The 21,289-nt window shown below is 38.7% G+C and overlaps 1 protein-coding gene across 1 annotated transcript in view; it reads left to right on the top strand.

Moving 5' to 3' along the window:
* Nucleotides 1-7,997: 7,997 nt before the first annotated feature.
* LOC108680204 (rap guanine nucleotide exchange factor 2) overlaps nt 7,998-21,289 on the top strand; it is a 41,129-nt gene continuing 27,837 nt past the window's right edge. The window contains exons 1-4 of the mRNA XM_047882890.1: nt 7,998-8,056; nt 17,161-17,907; nt 18,950-19,105; nt 20,188-20,324. Coding sequence (XP_047738846.1) covers nt 17,185-17,907; nt 18,950-19,105; nt 20,188-20,324 — 1,016 coding nt within the window. The 5' untranslated portion in view covers nt 7,998-8,056; nt 17,161-17,184. The remainder of the gene's footprint in view (nt 8,057-17,160; nt 17,908-18,949; nt 19,106-20,187; nt 20,325-21,289) is intronic.

Here is a 21,289-nt window from a genome sequence, read left to right as displayed (position 1 = left end):
AGACAAACATTCTTTGAGATTTGAGCTGCCATTTCATGTCGGCCGAGCATGAAACAAGTACAGGCTGTGGTCACTTGCGTGATGCAGAAGTGATGTATCACTTGCGTGATGCAGAAGTGATGTATCACTTGCGTGATGCAGAAGTGATGTATCACTCTCGTGGTGCAGAAGTGATGTATCACTTGCATGATGCAGAAGTGATGTATCACTTGCGCGGTGCAGAAGTGATGTATCACTTGCGTGATGCAGAAGTGATGTATCACTTGTGATGCAGAAGTGATGAATCACTTGCGTGATGCAGAAGTGATGAATCACTTGCGTGATGCAGAAGTGATGTATCACTTGTGTGATGCAGAAGTGATGTATCTCTTGTGTGATGCAGAAGTGATGTATCACTTGCGTGATGCAGAAGTGATGAATCACTTGTGTGATGCAGAAGTGATGTATCACTTGCGTGATGCAGAAGTGATGTATCACTTGTGTGATGCAGAAGTGATGACTTGCCTCTGAATGATGAGGGCGAGCTGTGCGTTGCAGCAACAGGTGTTCTCGGAATGAACGTGTGTCCTGACTCTTATTTTACAGCTTTTTATAAATTTTATTCTGCTACTTTATGACCTTGATAACGACCATAGTATGAGCATGCAATAGAATGATTGATGTATTGTGATTAAGAAATTTAACGATTGATTTCACAGCATCTGGTGTTCTCGGCAATGACATTTGTCAAAGATTGGCTGTAGTCTTAAATTTTAAATTATTATGCTACTGCTGTCAAAGATCTTATCTCAATTGCCTTCGAGCCATATTAAACAGCAAGAGTAGATAGATGGCAGAATATAAATTTACAACAGTAGAAGCATAGTTTTTATATATTTTTTGAGCTATTGCGAGATCAACAGTATAAGGAGATACGATCTAGTCTAGCTATCAATTAAACAGTCTCTCCGTTATTTCCTGTCCTGGAATGTTTTTAACGCATTCCGCATTCTTAGTTTTAATGTGATGATGTCACGTCAAAACACAAACATCTGCGCTGAATGCGGTGAATACTTCAACTTGTGCACCGTCATCTTGCAAAGAACTTCAATTGGAAACGAACAGCTATCGATATGTCTTGATACATGATACTTCATGGCCATTATTCATCCTGATCTATAATTAATATTAACAGAGTTGAAAAAACTAATGAACTCTGTTGAGTAAACTCTGTTGAAAACTAAAAACAGAGTTGAAAAAAACAGTAGCGCAGAATAATGGCCGTTTATATCAAGACAAGTGTATTGTCAGCAGAATTATATTTTTCCATCTAATCGAACGATAGGCAGAAAGAAAAGTGATATTGTTTTCATCCCGTGATTGCATTACATTGAGCGGTATTGCACTGCATACTCCCACTTATAACGATCGTATGACTGCGTTCTGCGTGGTTTGTTTAATGTATTTCTTTAGTTAAGCTCTTACATCATGATAATGTTTAATTTCATGCAAAAATGTCCATAATTAAGACGCTTGAAAAATGTGTCCGCTTGCCTAGTTTAAGAATAGATTGCGTTATACTCGCTCACCTTAAATTTGTACCTACTTATCTAATACCGCTGTATGTCATTTTCTTAAACTTACTCATCGTCGACTTCAATTCCGATTCAGGAAAGCAAAATTGTTGGTAAGAACAAGATAAAAAAATCGTTGACCAAAAAATAAACTTGGAAATAGAAAATGAATATAATTATTTCAATGAAAATTCAAATATTTAGTTGAATTTTTATTGTTTTCGACACTTAATAATTCACGCTAGATGGCTTAGAAGTTCCAATGTTTTAGTCTCCCGTTGACACCAACCAATTCCGTCGTTTTACTTCGTCCATTTATCTGACCCAAACGATGTTACTCTGAGAGCCCTCTCTTGGATTAAATTATCTCTCCCAGCGTTCTGTACTCTTCGCTTCACGTTCAGAGTTTGACTGTGCTTATGAACTGCACGTAAATAGAATTTGTCATTAAACCGGCTTAGTGGAAAAAAAACGTGCAGCCCCGGGCCTATACTTTCAAAAAAAGTTAAGCGATCGTTAGTTCATCAGCCAATCATTGACGGCCTTTCAAGCAAAATCCACCAATCATAGACAAGAAAATAGAGCGTAAGTACTTACGTTCACTTAACCAGTTTTGAAATTATGGCCCCCGAACTCTATGTTAACAAGAATGAAATCTATTCTTTTTATAGATTATAAATGGAAAAAAAATTTACCATTCACGGTAAATAACTTGACTATTAGTGTGCATGAGTTTTTAACTAAGATCACCGATATTCATTTTTGTATAGGTACGTTGTTTAGCGTAAGTCCATATACATAAATATATAGTATTCGATGTTGCAATGTAGATCATGCTATCTTCTATCTATTCCAAACAGAGTAATTCGCGAGATATAGAAAATTATAAACTTATAATAATTGATGATAATTACGTAATTGACTGACAATTGCTATTCAAAGTAGAAAATGGTGGAGTGCAAAGACAAATTAGTGCCGTGAAACGCATATAATGATTGCAATGTTGCCGCGTCGTTTAGACGCCGCCTGCCCTTCTTTCTGCTGGGGCGGAGATCTTCTTGTGGTGTGTTGGAAGTTACCTTCGCCGCTGACCTCGAATCATTCCATTGTTGTTGTTCATCATGTAGGAAGTTGGTTTCACTGACGTCTTAGTTTGGCACGATGATGAAACACAGTGTTGTTTGTCCTTCCATCTCTGTGAAACAGGAAGAAGTGGCTGAGCCTGCCGCTCCAGAAAAGACGGCCGAGAAATGCCGAAGTTTGACCAAGTTCATGCGTCGCCGGAATTCTTGCACGGCGCTGCAGAGCCGACGGGACGCCGAGCTCGCTATAGCTGCCACGACTCCGACGGTCGCTGATGAACCCGACAACGCAGTTGAAGTACCGCGTCTCTCACGCATGCGGCACTTCAGTATGAAGGAGAAATCCTCGTCATTGTACCGGGACCGGTGTGCTTCAACTCCTTCCAGCGGCACTGACGTTGTTTTTGAATCACGTTTGACCGTAAGCGACGTGAGCAGTTGTAGCAGCAGCAGTGGTAGCGTCGCGAGCAGCGTCTCAGGAGACGCATCGCTCAGAGTGAGCACAATTTTGAAACGCTGGAACTCGCACCGCGAACGCAGACTCAGCGCCAACGATGCCCCTGATCGTTTACCTACTTCTACATCCAGCAACGAGGCTTTCTCTGTTTCTCGGAAATTCTCTTCGTGGTGGGTGTTACCGCTCGATTGTTGTGCTAATGAATAACATATTATTTGATACTTTTTCTGATATTGCTTGTACTTTTAGTGGGTACCCGGAGCTTAGGGTGCGTCGCAAGTTTTGTCGCTCAAATGACGGTGGATTATACGGCGAACATGCGGTTTTCCAGGTAATACAAGAGACATTGACTTAGAATCGAAATAAACGCTAAATATAAAATCGGTGGAAACCTCTCGCTTTTTGTTTGAATCATATTTTTTTCCAGGCCAAGCCATTTGAATGAAGAGACGTTGAAAAATTAACGCTGGATATAAAATCAGTGGAAACCACTCGCTTTTTGTTTGATTTTTTTTTCGCCTGGTCAATTCATTTGAATGAAATGAAAATTCAAATGATAAATATTTTATTCATTTTAATACTTTTTTTAATTTCTTTGAATTAAAATTATTCTTCTATGGATGAATAATTTCGTTAATATTGCAGATGCATAATTGCCATTTATCAAAAATTTGACACGCAGGACCTGAAATTGCTGACGATTGTTAAATTTCGAATGTCTAACGCAATGTCCGTTGACAAGAGTTCAAAATATTTACGATTAATTTGAGTGATATGAGCATAATCTCAGCGTTATATCTCACTACTGTCACCGTATATCAGATGGAATGTTCTCACGGCCGAAAACGTCCATCACATGGAGCTCAGGCTGAGGATACGCTCTTATCTTTGAGTACTTTCAAAAAAAGTTAAGAGATCGTAAGTTCATCAGCCAATCATTGACGGCCTTTCAAGCCAAATCCACCAATCATAGACAAGAAAATAGAGCGTAAGTACTTGCGTTCACTTAGCGAGTTTTGAAAGTATGGGCCCAGGCTCGGAAGAAGCGGGCGTCGTGCAATAAATCTATGGCATCGGCCCCGGGGATCATTTAAAAGATGTTCATATTCTTTCTAGCTAATATCATATGAATGCCATTTTTAATATTTTATGTATTAATATCTGGTAAGTGGTATCGATATTCCTTGGATATTTGAAATTCGTTTCACTGACAACGAATGTTATGGTTTGAACGTTATAAATCAAACCCTGTTTGCCGCTATGTTTTAACTAGTATAATTACATCTACAGGCAATATCAATATTCAGATCTTGGAACTTTTGAATATTCAATATCTTAGCGCCGTTACTTCCATGAGGCGCGAGCGGCAAGGATACCTGTTGCTGCTTCGTGGTGCAAATCTCGCTGCAGTTGCGTACTTTCCCTTTAATGTGCCCTGCCCTCGTAATCGCTTCCCCCCCTCATCCCTTCATCCTCCTCATCCTGCTCCGGGTCTCATGTCATCCTTATAGTTCCTTGTATCACCACATTCACATCCCATAATCGCTTCCCCTCCCTCATCCCTTCATCCTCCTCATCCTGCACCGGGTCTCATGTGGTCTCATGCCATCCTTATAGTTCCTTGTATCACCACATTCACATCCCATAATCGCTTCCCCTCCCTCATCCCTTCATCCTCCTCATCCTGCTCCGGGTCTCAGGCCATCCTTATAGTTCCTTGTATCACCACATTCACATCCCATACCCCGAAGAGCGGCCTCGTGAGTTATTTTAGCTGCAGTGCTGATGCTAAAGCTGGCTTACTGTTCGTGAAAGTACTGATGATGTTGATATTTTTACCCTTATTTTGTTATATTTGTTAATGCACGAGGTAGAACCTCAGCCGACGCTCTCATGGTGACGTAGTGTATAATAAGTAATAAGTATCACTATTTTTTCTATTCTTTTAACGCTGAACCTACTAGTGATCTTGATAGTGCCAATGCCAAAAAATACGACGCTACTAATAAAGCTGCCTGATCTACCATGACTGATATCTAATAGTTATTGTTCCATCATTGGTTGGCATGGCATCAACCATATTGGTTAATGGTGCAAATTCTAATCAGTTTAATTGTGTTTCCGTTTGTATATTTCAGCTACAATTTTCTTTATTGTAGAACTGTACTGTTCTACACTGCTCTAAACTGCTGTCTCTAGCTACGGTGACTGGAAATCTTTTAGGTTGTCTCAAAATTCCGCATGCAGCAAGTAAAATTCTGCACGTTAAATGGTCAAAAGTTATAATTGTGGCTAGATTAAAAATGATCGCGATAGTTAATTCTCTCCGATACCCCTCTGTTAACGCAGGGTTACGGCAATTTGCCAGGATAATTTAACAGGCAAATATTACCCCATATACTGGTAATTTACCCCAGTGCACTCCAGTCTAGTACTATTTACTTAGACTTTAGCTAAGGTAACATTGTGCACTGATATGCAGATATACGTACATCCCTGCCTACGATTGTTATTCGGAATTTAAAAATTGTACACTTTAGTATGATTTTTAAACATCTTTGACAATCGTGGCCTCGGCCACTATAGGCGATACGATACACCCATGCATTTTCCCTTGCGCAGCTTCGCAGAAAACGTAGTGACCATGACTGCATTTATGTTATGATGATATCTTTCATATGGAGATTTCGCTCTTTTCCGGTACGTTCAAAGCCATAGACTAGTTAATGTTAGTTATGTACATTAGATTTAGTTTTTTAGTAGTGTATATCTGCCGTTTGACAACACCTCGCCTTAGATAACATCACTCCGTTGATTGTATCTTCCTTTTGCCCTTGGGTTTGGAACAACGTACGCGTTGGTACAGAAATACGTTGTTTCAGAAGAAGTGGTGCAGTACGTGGTTGGGAATTTTAAAGTAGAGTTAAAGTTCAACCATGGTTGAACTTTCAGCCGTCAAACTTCGATCCCTTGACACTTGCTTCTACAGTTGTGATCACGAAATTCACACGATCATGCAATGTAAATCATGCAATGCATTCTGCAGTTATTGATCGGGTTTAATTGAATGTATTTTGACTTGGATTACCGTATATCAAGTTTTACATAACCTTGCAAGTTAAAGGCACATTTCAACAATAATAACAAGTGTAATGACTTGTAACCTCGTAACACAGAATACGTTGTAACCCCTGCAATTGTTGTAAAACCATCTTTGCATCACTTGTAACATCGCCGTTACGTGGAACATCGTTACCACCACTTGCAACATCACCACAACTTGCAGCATCATTTCCGCGTGTAACATCATCACATCTTCCAACAATAGCATCAATTCATTCGAGCTACGCATCCCGTTAAATTGATTTGTTTAACATCGTGTTTGTATATATTAATAATTCGACTGATACCCCCATAGATTTCATGCAGGCAAATACTCATGATCATGACTCGTGTTCAAAATGAACGTGAGCACTAAAAGTTGAATATTAATGAGCTACATTTTATTTACCATCATGTTTTTTGCTCTAAAAAATTTATATGTTGTTGTCATTATATTTTTACGCGAATTTCATGATAAGTTAACGTTGGAATATCATTTATTATTGATTTTAACTCCGCATCTACCTTGAATTAAGTTCAAATATCATATTGTTTACTTTATAGATATTTTCTAAGTTATTATTTTGATGAGTGTGTTTTTCTGTAAGCTAATAAAAGCGGATGACAAGACCCTGCGTAAGCCTGGAGCGATCCTTCATGGAAGATTTAAATCCTCTATACTCCGGAGCACAAGCCAGCGTCGCTCTGCATGCGCAGGGCTCCAGATGAGGGAGGCCATGCGTAGGCGCCAACCCCCAACCTCATTTGTTTCAACTCATTTTCAATTGTCAGAGCTTCAATTCAATAATTCAATTTATTTTCCTCATTCTTTAGTTTGATCTATGAAATGCCGTGATTCTTTTAAATTTATCTTATTATCAGAATTGCTTTTTTAGATTATTTCCATGAAGAGTTTAAGAAAAGAGTGTGCGTTCGGGCGTAGTGAAGCTGTAGGGGTGAGGAGAGGCGGGGGCCAAGCGCGACCTATAGAAAACTAGCGACTTTTGGGGTAACTGTGATATTGTCCGCAGAATTTTAGAAACTGTTGCCTATTGATAGCGATGGGTTCCAATCTTCCAGCGAGGGATCAATACAGGAATAAAAATTATTACTAGAAAGAAAGTACGTTGCTCAATAGAATTATTCTCAAAAATTTTGGTATGATGTTGTTCATTATTATCATTATCGTTCATTAAATCATTATTGTTTAGAATGACTCAGTCGCTAATCTTATGTTGAAAATATGACGCTGTTCCCACTGGATCTATTCACAAACACGCGTCTTAACTAAATTCGAAAAGTGCAAGGAGAAAATAACAGTCTTCCTTATATACACTGTATCGCTTTCGGATGTCGAGCATTTATTTGTCATTTTATTATGGCGCTTAAAATGTAATATTCGACACTGATGTATTTAATTTTCTATTCGCAATCTACTTTATAGTGGTATTTATTCACGGGTATCCCATATAAAGAACCTTTTGATGCATACCAAAGCCATGACATTATATTTTACTTTGTTATTAAGCTAACAATGAAAAAAAATCGCGCTAACGATTGGAGAAAGACAACGTCATATTTAGGCACATATCGATCTGATTTTTCGAATTTCCAACGTCTTTCCATTCCCTCTGCCATTCCATCTGTAAGTATATGGCTTCTTTCTTGTTTTTTTTTTATCCTGGATCAAATTTCTATGCATTATTTTTTGTAACAAAAATTGCGCAGTTTTCCCTTCAACAAAACTTTGTAAAAAAATTTCAACGCATTCCATTTTTCATTGCAGTTTCGGGAAGCCCTCTGGAGGCGGTCGCCGACGCACTAACGAGTGCCTCATTCTGGAGACCTCGTCCGTCATCGCGGTGAGTTGCATCGCCTAGACTTCATCTTTTATTTAATGATCAATGTATCAAATTTACACTTTGCTGGATTTACTATATAATTGTTGTGCTTGCATCGTCTAGACTTCATCTTTTATTTATTGATCAATGTATGCATGCAATTTATTCATCTATTTATTTATTATATCATTGTTGTGCAGAGTAACCAGTTATTTCGTTCTTTTCTTCATTCTTCAGGCCAACATCCACTTTGAACTAAGAATCTTACCCTAACAATACTTGAGCGATTATAGAAACATTGATTTGTGAATGCAAAATTAAATGCACTCCTTGTTACGACCCATTTACATCTGACCACACCACAGTTAAATGTATTTTCGGTGAGAGAAAAAAAATCGCAATAGTTCCTTGTTTACTCTTGGAATGAAATGTTTACCCTAGGTTTCGTTTGTATTTTAACTTGTGTGCCCTTTTTCTGTTAACTTTGTTTTCAACTTGAATTCTACTCGTTTGCCCAAAGAAGATAATGGATTATGTAACCTGCTATGTAGCCATTCGATCGCTTCTACTAGTGTTAATAGAGAATAAAGGTTACCATATCAAATTGATGTATTTGTTTAAAATGTTCATGACGTCATTTATATGGGGTAGCCCACTGGTTAAGATAGCCAACATTGGAGCAGCGAGTTGCAAGTTCCAGACCTTCTGCTAGTCGTGAAAATTGTGGTCGAAATCAGAGAGTTGGCCCTGCTGGTTGGAACAAGTTAATCATCAACGCTGGCTTCACTATATGTCTAGGATTTGTAGCTGTAAACAAAATGATACGCGTGTATGAGGTCAGATTGTCTTACTCATATTAAAAGGAGAGGCGACGTAGATGCGCTACTGATAATGTGATCGTGTCCGAAAAGATATGATATGATTCATGTGAATTCGTCTGCTACACAACGAATTCGTACGAATTCGTCAGCAATATGTTGAATCCATGTGTAGGCGACTAGCACGAGTGACACGATTCATGTGCTCCGTGCTGGTATATCACGTGCGTCATTCCACTTTTCGTGATCGAGCACGTGCGTCGTTCCGCTTTTCGTGATCGAGCACGTGCGTCGTTCCGCTTTTCGTGATCGACCACGTGCATCGTTCCGCTTTTCGTGATCGACCACGTGCGTCATTCCGCTTTTCGTGATCGAGCACGTGCGTCGTTGCGGTGCTCGTGGTCACGTGCGTCGTCGTCCACGTGATGTCATGCAGATGCCACGTCTCAGGCCTACACCTCCCGACCAGCCCTCGCTCCTGTGCTGGCCTTGACGATCGCTCATGTGGAATATGTCCCTGCTCTGTCGTGCGTGTTCTGCTTTCTCTGACTCCTATACGAGTAATGTGTTCAATTTATGTCACATTCTTGAATGAAACTTGATGTATTATTATATTCATTTTATGTCTCATTCTTGAATGCAATTTGATTGATTAGTTCTGCTTTCTCTGACTCCTATACGAGTAATGTGTTCAATTTATGTCACATTCTTGAATGAAACTTGATGTATTATTGTATTCATTTTATGTCTCATTCTTGAATGCAATTTGATTGATTAGTTCTGCTTTCTCTGACTCCTACGAGTAATGTATTCAATTTATGTCACATTCTTGAATGAAACTTGATGTATTATTGTATTCATTTTATGTCTCATTCTTGAATGCAATTTGATTGATTAGTTCTGCTTTCTCTGACTCTTGCGAGTGATGTGTTCAATTCATGTCACATTCCTGAATGCAATTTGATTGATTATAGTTAATTTAATATATACCGGTATTAATATTGTTGCTCGTGTTTTGTTAAAATGTATTATTTTGCATTATCACTTTGTTTAATACGTTGGCAATCACAAAATTCAATTATTTAATAAAATATGATGTTTTTTGTATTATTTTCATTTAGAATTGTTTCCAAAAAATTATTCTTTATCTTGCTAGTTTTTGCTTGCGTACAAAAAAATAACAGAAGGATGGATGCTTAAATCGACCTCAGTTTGCATGATATACAACGTTTTTTTTTCTACACAATCTCCAGAATTATTATAGGTATTTCTTTGCAATTTGTCGAGCTCGCTGTTTTCCTTTTGAGATTTTAAACTTTGCTGGTTTCTTTTTTGCAATTTCCTCAATTTCGGGCAGTTTTTTTTATTTTGTTCCTGGGATTTTGAGTTTGTTCACATGATTCCGAAGATTCCTAGATTGCTCTCTACAATTCCTGATATCGCCTCTTCGTTCACTGAAACTTACCGAGATTACTTGTTTGCTCTCTGCAATTTCCTAAGTTACCAGGGGCCATACTTTCAAAATTCGCTAAGTGAACGTAAGTACTTACGCTCTATTTTCTTGTCTATGATTGGTGGATTTTGCATGAAAGGCCGTCAATGATTGGCTGATGAACTTACGATCTCTTAACTTTTTTTGAAAGTATGGGCCCAGGTTGTTCTCTTATACGCGTGGGTGCGGCCGAGCTCTCTTCTCCCCCTCCTGCCATCGGATGAGGTGACGATAAGGTAAAACCGCATCTTCAGAAACGTGATTGCTCAAAATCCCACGAACTATTGCTTATTCTTCGTGATTGTCTTTAGCCTTTGTGCGCGGAGCATAATCTTAACGATTTTCATCTTACATTCTAGAAGATCACTGTTAATTCTTCATAATTACCTGTCTTCATAGCTACGTAGCTCTTAAAGTGCCATTTACCTCTTTGTCGAGGTCAGCGACCGAATTGATCTTCTTAGAATTATCCCAGCGTTAGGGTACCCACACAGTGGAAGCAGGTTTGCCAGCGCGGGCAACCTGCTCCAACCTGCCACAAGAATGAACATAGGATAATAATGTAAGTATTCACAGTGAAAACCTGTACGAATAGGCTTCTGTAGTCTATGGCTTCAGGCGCCAGCCTGTGCAGGTAACCAGCACGCTGGCAACCTGCTTTCACTGTGTGCGTACCCTTACTCTTGGGTATTGTGGATTACAGTTCAGGGATTGTGTCGAAAATTACCCTCCCTCAAGTCTCCATAAATTTTATATGCGTATTATATACACACTCTAGCGTATGCTACATGTGTTGCACGTCCAGCGCTTGAGAACAGTAAGGTCAGGAAGAATAAAGCCCATGTATATTCTCATTAAAACAAATGCATGATTGTTGCTAAACGCTTCCAAATGAGGTAAACCTGGTTATTGCATAAGCAATTGCCTATGTAACGCCTCCTTATACTAGCAAATTTGTTAACGAAGAACGGAGCTTAACTTGAATTGTATGTTCTTAGCGCATTTTCTCATTTATAGAAAAAATGCACTATTGGGCTCGCCATGTCCGTCTGTCTGTCTGTCCGTCTGTCCGTCCGTCTGTCTGTCTGTCCGTCCGCCCGTCCGTCCGTGACCTCAAGTTTTCGTCGACGAGAAAATGCGCTCTCTGTCACTCACTGCAGTGAGTACTTAGTTATATTTTTTTTCTTTCCATTGTACTTGTGCTTCCAGCTTGAGCATATATGCAAGCCTGGAATTATATTAATGTCTAAAGAACTGGAAACCATCGATACATCTGTAGGCGATGTGCTGTGTTAAAAATTGTCGTATAACAAATTACGAAGACCTTGAATTACCTCTGTTCAAGAGCCTAAACGAAGTTCTTGATAAAATGTTAGATTCGCGTGACCGTATAAATTGCGTAGGCGTATTCTTCGTAGGTGTCGAAATTTCTGATCGATACTTGTTGATGTTGCACTCGCTATCAGGCGTCCAATTGAAGGAGACGTGTCCTTTGAGACTTGTGCTTGCTCTTGGCCAGTCCTAGTGTAACTCTAATTAATATATTAGTACGAGTAACCACTCCTGTCTGTTGACAATATTTTCTTACGTATTTCAATTGAAACCACATTAAGTTTGTGACGCTATCTTTAAAATGAATTGAATACATGGAGCGTTGAATGAACCGAAAGCAACGTTTGCTGAGGTTCGACGAGCGAGAGCGGAAGAGAGACCCAGCTCTCTTTTCGCGCTTATATATCTGCCTCCCCGTTATCGCTGTCCTCCGTTCTACTGTACGCTGAAGTGAGGGTCAGACTGAGGGAAGTTCATCAGTAGCGCTGCGTCTGTGGTGGATGTACGTGTGTATGTGTGTGGTGGATGTATGTGTATGCGTTTCTTGTTGCGTACGTCAGCCATTACATCGGAGTGCCAGTCATGGGATTTTATACAGAGAATTCAGTGCCTAGAATGTATTTTGGTTGTATTTTATCCATGAATTACTCACTCTTATTTCAATTAAAAGTGTGCCACTAATGGTTATGGTGAGTTTTGCCCTCAAATAGTGTCCGCGGTGAACAGAGGATTGTTATGTGAACGGGACTTCGTGTTTTCACTTTCTCGTTTTATTGTCTCTTTATTGTCGTATTTAACTTTGTTATCTGTATTTGACATTTGAGCGCTCTGCATTTGTGCATATAGGTATTCCGTTTTTTTTTTTGTCCCAAAACAGGCACTGGAATTGTGTGTTGGCACTCCCCTTTTTTTCTGTGTAGTTCTCTTATCAGTTCTTCGTGCATCCTTTAATTTGGTACTCTTAGTTTCGGTGAAACAATCGCTTAGCATTCGAATTTTATTTACTAGGTATATAAGATATATATCGACTTTTGTTTTCAATGTCGGTGAATTCATTTAGAGATTTTTCTTCATTCATTCAACGGTTGTAATGACATGTAATTCAGTATCTTAATTCGAATAATGAAGTACTTTACGAATTCTAAAATTACTAATATAGACGGATTTAGATTACAGTGCCTAACACCATATATATGGCGATATAAATACGAATAACTTATCATCTGATAGCGATTCACTCTTAAAGTGTTGATAAGTTTTTCTGTTCTATCATGCTGGAAATTTAGGACTACATTACGAGGCCTCTGGCTGCCAAAGTGTTCGCCATCGATATTTTTACTCTGCTTTTAATTTGTCTCTGTACGGTATGCGGTTTTCATAGCCTTGATTTTACCGCTGTGGTTTATATGTACGGTATGCTTTAAGATCAAGTATTGTATCAACCACGAAGCTTCACGATTATGTTACTTTTGTAAGAAACATGACAATTTTACAATCAGATGTTGTTGGATTCTATGGGCATGGGGCCATACTTTCAAAACTCGCTAAGTGAACGTAAGTACTTACGCTCTATTTTCTTGTCTATGATTGGTGGATTTTGCTTGAAAGGCCGTCAATGATTGGCTGATGAACTTACGATCTCTTAACTTTTTTTGAAGGTATGGGCCCAAAGCTTGACGATAAGATTTTTTATTTTTCAAGTTTAAGAATGCAACGAAGCTCTACGAGCAATTATCGGCTATATGAGGTAGACAGGAATGATACTGTTCACAAAATTCCATGTCTGTGCATATGAGGCTTCCGACTTAGATTTCGTATGTAGTTAAAAGTGTTACTTAATTCGTACGAAAGGTGCGTGCATTTGAAATTGAAACTTATGTTAGAAAGCCCACAAAATGAGGCCTGCTTTTGACACACTTGACTGAGTGTATAAAATCTAAGCGCTCTTGAATTTTTGATGAATTAGTAATTAAAATCGATGAGAATGAAGCCGAAGGGAATGAGACCTTAAGTTTGACAAAACCAAAGACCATCCAGTTGCAGTATATGTCTCTTTTAACACGGCAAATCTAAGGTACGTTTTTAATTAAAAATCATAATATTGTAAATTTTTCCTCCTTATTGATGTTACATGCAACCTTTACCCAAATATAATTTTTTAGATGCTGTGCTATATCGACCGATGACGAATAACCGCATACAATTTTGCACATGGTAATGCTTCGGTGCAAAAATTATTCGTGATCGTTTTATTGGTTTTTATTCATTTCAGCGATGTCACAGAATTTGATTGCTCGGCTTGACGTTTTTAACAGAATTAATTCGAATGACCCAAACGTATATGAACAAATTGCTATTTTGAACTGTTGTCATTGTTTGTTTTCCGTATTACTGTCGTCTATAAATATTTTAGAATTAATACTGTTTCCGCATTTTTGTTGCCATGCTAAAACTGTATTGATAAGAGGTTTTATTGTTGTCGACTGGTGCCGTATTGTCGACGTGTTGGTGCCACATCGTCACCTTTTTGGTGACACATTGTTGTCTCTTTGACGCCAGTTTAGCATAGTCGTACTGGTGCCGTATTACTTTCGTCAAGCTTATGCTGTATTCATAAAGTTATATCGCAAATCCCGTAATGCCACCTAGCATTACTTACCTCGAATGGAAATGCCCTTTATATAAAATTACAATTTTAATTTAAAAACTTTCTTTAATATTGTCAAGTGATATATATATACAACTGCGGCTCACAAATCGAAAAGCGGCAGCATTTTGCGAGAGACCAGCAAGCGCGCATAGCCTCTTTAGTGCGCAGCCTTACACTCCAGCAAAGGTCACCAGGTCAAATAGCAACGTATAGCAGTGCTTTTTATGTAGTTAGAATATGTATACTTGTCAAACTGCATAACAACTCACAAATTTAACATCACTTAACTGTTAACTCAATTAACATCAATCATTTTGTCAAACTACATAACAACTAACAAATTTAACATCAATTAAGTGTTAAAAGCGTTAACATCAATCATTTTGTCTAACTACATAACAACTCGCTAATTTAACATCACTTAGCTGTTAAAAGCGTTAACATCAATCATTTTGTCAGACTACATAACAACTCACTAATTTAACATCACTTAACTGTTAACTGCGTTAACATCAATCATTTTGTCAAACTACATAACAACTCAGTAATTTAACATCAATTAAGTGTTAACTGCGTTAAAATCAATCATTTTCACTAAGAGAAAACATAAATTCATAGCAAAATTCTTTTCAGTTTTAAGCTTATTCGATTTTCAACGGCTTCTGCAGTGATCGTAGATATGAGCGTACTCGAATTCAGGTTGTCAAAAATGTATATAATTCTTTGCCATTTGAGCGCCCTAACTATGTCTATCATGTTAATCATATGTTACCAAAAAATAGTCGTAAACGTACAAATGGCAGCTTAAAATCGCCGCTCGAAGATTTTTAAATGTTTTCCTCCATTTAAGTGATTCTGTGTCAGTCGGATTGTCTTACTGAAGTTCTCTAGTCTTACCCGCTCCCATGGTGTCTTTTGACAGTCTTTGGCCCTTTAAAACTTTCTAAATTTCTGTTGTTTACTGTATTTATTCTACCAAGACTCTTGCACCAGTTCTACAGTAGCTTATTCGGTTTTGTACACGCTGTAATGTCTCGTTTTTATGTAAAATTTTCAAAATATATTTAGGCTTCTTTTTGTTATTATTATTTTTGTATTAAAGACTTCGATGCAAGATCTTTACTGAAGTTCTAAGTCTTATCATTCCCAATTATTTGATCCTAACCTCTCGTATATTATTTTTTCATTTCAGTATTCATGTGTTGTTGAAGCCGTCCAACTCTCTCAACTTCGAGTTTGTTGAACTTGAAAACATCAATTTTTTCTAGACTGCGTCGCCGGAAGTTCGCTGAAATTAAGGAAGTGGTATGTGCGAAGCGCCGATACCTACTGAATTGCTTCGAATTATACTGAACCCTACACATTTTAATGGATTAATTACCATCACTGATAATTAAATGGTACCGAAATTTGCGCTGCTTCTCTAACTGTAAAACATTTGTCCCCAATGCTCTGTGACCAACGTATGCAACGAGACATCGTTATTCGCCGTCACATCTTGCTGCACTCATAAAATAACAAAGTCCGACTTCCTCTATCGATGCTTCCATGCATCAGTTCTTCTATGCATCAGTTCTTCTATGCATCAGTTCTTCTATGCATCAGTTCTTCTATGCATCAGTTCTTCTATGCATCAGTTCTTCTATGCATCAGTTCTTCTATGCATCAATTCGTTTGTGTATCTGTAATTTAGTGTGTGAGTACATCTATATATGTATCAATACTTTTACCGCTATTTTGCAAATCTCGCCTCTATATATACCATTTTTGCTTACAGCATACCTGACACTTTTACCATATACTTACTCATTCTACTGACATAGACTCTCTGAATACTATTGACCTGCCGCTACTACCCATACCTCTACTACCACCCATACCTCTACTACTACCACCACTACCACCCATACCACTAGTACCACGACTACCAATACCAGCTACCACCACCACTGCCTCTTCTACCACTAATGCTGCTGACCATCAATTGGTTTACAAGAGTCGCTACCCTCAGTATACCTGCCCTCGAGATCGATGTTGCTCAGGACAGCAGGGCGGCCCTCAGGTCGGCCTTGCTGCGTGTGTGTGACAGCTCACGACGAGGCTTACGTTTAATACATAATAAAAGTCAATTTAATGCTGCTTCCCTATTTACGACAAGCTAAATGTTGCTTTTTTTATAAGTCATTATATTTTTTCGGTATCCATCTTGTTTGGTTGTATGGAGGTGCATTTCTGGAAGACAATTTTTAACTAACTTTATATCGGTGGAAGAATCGAGAAAAAATTTAATGCGATTATTTTTATTTTCCATTCAAGAGCGTTCGCAAAGTTTTTATTATTAAAGATTTTGAAGGATTTATATATGCACTAACGTATGCCAACGATAGATTACGGCGGGTTATATGAATGTGGAAATAAACGGCTTTTAATTGAAATTTGCGCTCAACATTATTTTTCGGATACATTCCTATAGCAGGATACGGTTCTCTCTCCTCGCAGGATGTCGTTCTCTTGGCAGACAACGACAGAGTCCTTGAATTAGCACCTTTTTATTTTTATAGGAGCTTTTGAAAATCCTAATTATTTTCAGATCTGCCTTCTACATCAGTATTTGGGAATTTAATAATTGTGTATTAATCATCATTGTTAACGACATTGTTATAATAATTTTCATAAATTAAGGTATGAAGTTTATCTTAAGTACTTTAATGTTCAGACACCACAGATTGACTGCTTTTTCTCTTCAATTTGCCAAAAAATTCGTCTATTCCTCTCTAGGAACTCACTGATAACGAAATAATTTCAATATCATTGACTCTCCGTTGTTTTCCAGATCGACTACCCTGATGTTCAGATTATGCGGCCTGGGATCGGCATCCAGCAGCAGCAGCAGCAACATCAGGCTCGGTCGGGCTCCAATCCCTTCAACGTAGACCGACTTTTAGCCTTGGATCCTGACAACAAAACTCAACACAGACAACATTACGGCAACAACTACCATAATATAAACATGCATACTCAACAGCACCACCACCATCATCAACACCACCAACAGCACAATAACTCGCGTCACCAACAGCACTATGGACCACAACAACGTCACACCTCTAATGGCGCCGTGGCTCGGTCAAGTTCTAATCCACCTCCTATACCCCATAGCCACGAGCCGCCTCCCCTGCAACAACATATCCCATCTCAGCATCGTGCTATGCACCACAACAATCATCAGTATGACCCCCATTGTGGTGCTGCACCACACACACAATCCGTTCCCATTAACACAGAGCACACATTACACCAACAACCCATACACGTATCATCAACCAGTCCCGGTCCAGCTATGACTGGGAACTCTTCGCAGTCTTCAGAGTCTTATTTACCGGACCTGGTGCGCGGTGTCCGGTCTCGGGGCAGTCTTGCGAGTGGAGGGCGTGAAGGAAGTGATACTTCGAGTGCGTACTCAGGGTCAGATACAATGTGCCACTCGGTACACTCTCTCGACCATGATGATGTCGATCTCTCGGGGCTCATGGAGAGCGTCGTAGACTCGGACGAAGAAGATCTCGCAGAAACCATTGAGGTGAGAACGGAGAAGCACACTGTTAGAAATAACGGTGAAAAAACGGTTCCACTGGCGTTCTAGTGGCCGGTCGCCCCGTGAAAATAAACAGTTTCGCCGTTTTTATCAGATGTTTTACGGATTTCTAGTGTTAAATTAGAATAAAAACGGCCACACGGTGTTTCTTTTCACCTGCCGACCGGCCACTGAAACGCCGGTAATACCGTTAACGGTAATTTTTCTAACAGAGAAGCATATATTTATAAAAGTTTATAAATATGCACTGTGTAGCCTCAGAGTTAAGAGAAATTATGGGAACTGCTGATAGAATACTTAGGTAATTAGCGAAATATTACTTTCAATAAACAAAAGTAGAATTTTCATGGAATGTCAAGCATATGCTTTAAGAAATTCTTAGTTTTTGATAAAAATACAGGTACTATATTCTTCTTGAAATAGTTAGACTTATCGAAAAAAGGCCTAGTGATTTACTCATTTCAATTATTTGTTCTTTCAGCAGAGGAGATTGAGGTATTAGTTATATTAATTGCAGGCTTAAACCGTAATTTAATCTGCGCTTTTAAGTTAATTTATTATAAAGGCGTCAAGATGTTCTATAAAATCTTCATTGGTTCGTCCATCCTTGCTAAATTATCGAGCGTGGCGTGCATTGCTGCCTTCAAATACTTATCTTGCTGAAGGACATTTCACTTCATATTATAGTTTTAATAAAGCTTTATGAATAAAAATGGATTGCACGTTATCAAGATTGTACGGTTTGCCCAGACGACGTTTTAATAAAGCTTTATTAATTAAAATGTATTGCACGTTATAAAAAATGTACTGTTTGCCTAGACGATGTTTTAATAAAGCTTTATTAATAAAAATGTATTGCATATTATAAAAAAATGTTCTGTTTGCCCAGACGATGTTTTAATAAAGCTTTATGAATTAAAATGTATTGCACGTTACAAAAAATGTACTTTTTTCCCAGACGTTGTTTTAATAAAGCTTTATCAATTAAAATGTATTGCAAATTATAAAGAATGTACTGTTTGCCCAGACGATGGCCGTGCGCGACGCTGTACGTGAGTGTCTGGAGAAGGATCCCAGCGAGCGAACAGAAGACGACATCAAAGTTCTGCTGGAGTTTACACAGCGACTTAAGGCCTTCGCTGACAAGACTTTGGCTGTCAGAAGAGCCATGTGTCAAGCTATGGTTAGTAAGGGAGTGTGTCAAGCAATGGTTAGTAAGGCATTCTTTTTTCTAAGTGGCATTTAATCACTTTTTTGGGTAGCATCGCTTCACTGCTTTGAGTGCTTCGGTTCACTGCTTTGGATGGCTTCGGTTCACTGCTTTGGATGGCTTCGGTTCACTTCTTTGGATGGCTTCGGTTCACTTCTTTGGATGGCTTCGGTTCCCTTCTTTGAGTGTCATTGAATCACTTCTTTAAGTGACATCAATCCACTTCCTTGAGTGTCACGTTTATGTAAATCTCTCCACCCAACAACTCCTTGCCTTTCCCGACAAGACTTAGGCTGTCAGAGGAGTCATGTGCCAATTGTATTGATCAGTGATGACACTTTGGTTGCTGGTATCCATGATATGTCGTCGCGATTATCATTTCATTTGAGATGAAAAAATTTGTATGAAAAAACATTTTTCTACCGTTTATTAAAACGTTTTTTTCTTCTGGAAGAGTCTAGCTGTCAAAAGGAATATATTTCAGAATAAATATGCGTCAATTGTTCATAGTCTAAAAGACAATATAGCAATTGTTTCAACAAACCTGAGCGACCATTACGGCGTTTGCATTTTAAAAATCTTGAACATAACGTATGTTTTTAACGGTACAATTTGGTGGTTCGCTTTTTCAAAAGCTTAAATAAACCATGAGGTTGGTTTGAACGGTACAATTTGTTGGCACGTGTGGGCATTGGTCGAAATCTCAAAGTTTTGAACATAACGCATGATTATTTTTAACGGCACCATAATGTATGGTTGTTTTTAACGGTACCATTCGTTGTCAGGTGTTGGCATTGGTCCGAGATCTCAAAGTTTTGAACATAACGTATGATTGTTTTTAAGTTGTGAACATAACCTATGCTAGTTGTTAACGGCACCATTGGATGGCAGGTGTTTGCATTGGTCGAGATCTCAAAGTTTTGAACATAATGTATGGTTGTTTTTAAGTTTTGAACATAACATATTGTTGTTTTTAAGTTTTGAACATAACATATGGTTGTTTTTAAGTTGTGAACATAACCTATGGTTGTTTGTAACGGCACCATTTGTTGTAGGTGTTCGCGGTGGTCGAGGACGCCGGCACGGTTCTTATGAACGACGGCGAGGAGCTGGACTCGTGGAGCGTCATCATCAACGGCCACGTCCAGGTCATGACGAGCACAGGCTCCTACGAGCTGCATCTCGGCGACAGGTGGGGCACGTGGGGCACGTGAGGCTACGTGGGGCACGTGAGGCTACGTGTGCATTTCATTATGCACACGACATGGTTTTTTTGATGCCTTAGTATCCTTAGTATTTGTTTGGGACGTAGCAGTCCCAGGCCACGATGGATTGCCGCCTTTGGTTATCGTTCATCCGCCCTCATTTGGGCAACCTGATGTACGATGCTGTTGCTTGCTTCTGTCAAGCAACATGTTGCTTGATGTTGCTTCTGATGCTGTTGCTTGATGATGTCACATCAAAACGTGATACGTACACGTTTATACCCGAATATATTTGTCTAACAGTAACAATATTTTAAAAATACTGATGCAAAGACGTGATACACGCGATGTGTCGTGTGCATTTAGACGTGATAAACACGCGATGTACTGCGAACATTCACTCGTCGGGCACGAGATTTTCTACGTACAGTCGCGCTAAAAGTGTCGTTCACTAAATTATATCTCATTCGTTCCCAACGTGATTCATTTAGTTCGATTCTAGTGAAGGATAGCTTTGAATAACGTTGTTCTGTTTGTAAGCTTAATAGCGAATCACGGCGATCAATTGTACTGTCTTGATTAAAATTTAGTCGACGCAGGACGTGTTAGGAAATACGAAATTAAAAAAAAAAACTTATTAATCGATAAATTTTAGACTTCGCATTCACAAATGACGTCAATAAGTTACTGAAAACGTATAGGAGTAAACGTAAATTTGGAAAGATGACAGGTTATAAGCGTACAATTTAAAATTAAATAAGCCATGCTGACTGACAAGCGTATAATCTTTTTATCTTACCTCGCAGTTTCGGCATAGGAAAGATGACAGGTTATAAGCGAATGACTGTGAAATTAAATAAGCCAAGATGACTTACGTATAATTTAGCGTATGAAGCGCAAAATCTAGTTATCTTGCTTCGCAGTTTCGGCATCCCACCAACAATGGACAAGC

The sequence above is a fragment of the Hyalella azteca genome, unplaced genomic scaffold (genome assembly GCF_000764305.2).
Source record: "Hyalella azteca isolate HAZT.00-mixed unplaced genomic scaffold, Hazt_2.0.2 contig11575, whole genome shotgun sequence".
NCBI classification, from domain to species: domain Eukaryota; kingdom Metazoa; phylum Arthropoda; class Malacostraca; order Amphipoda; family Hyalellidae; genus Hyalella; species Hyalella azteca.
Note: the sequence above shows the minus strand (reverse complement) of the source record. Positions and strands in the feature narration are given on the sequence as shown.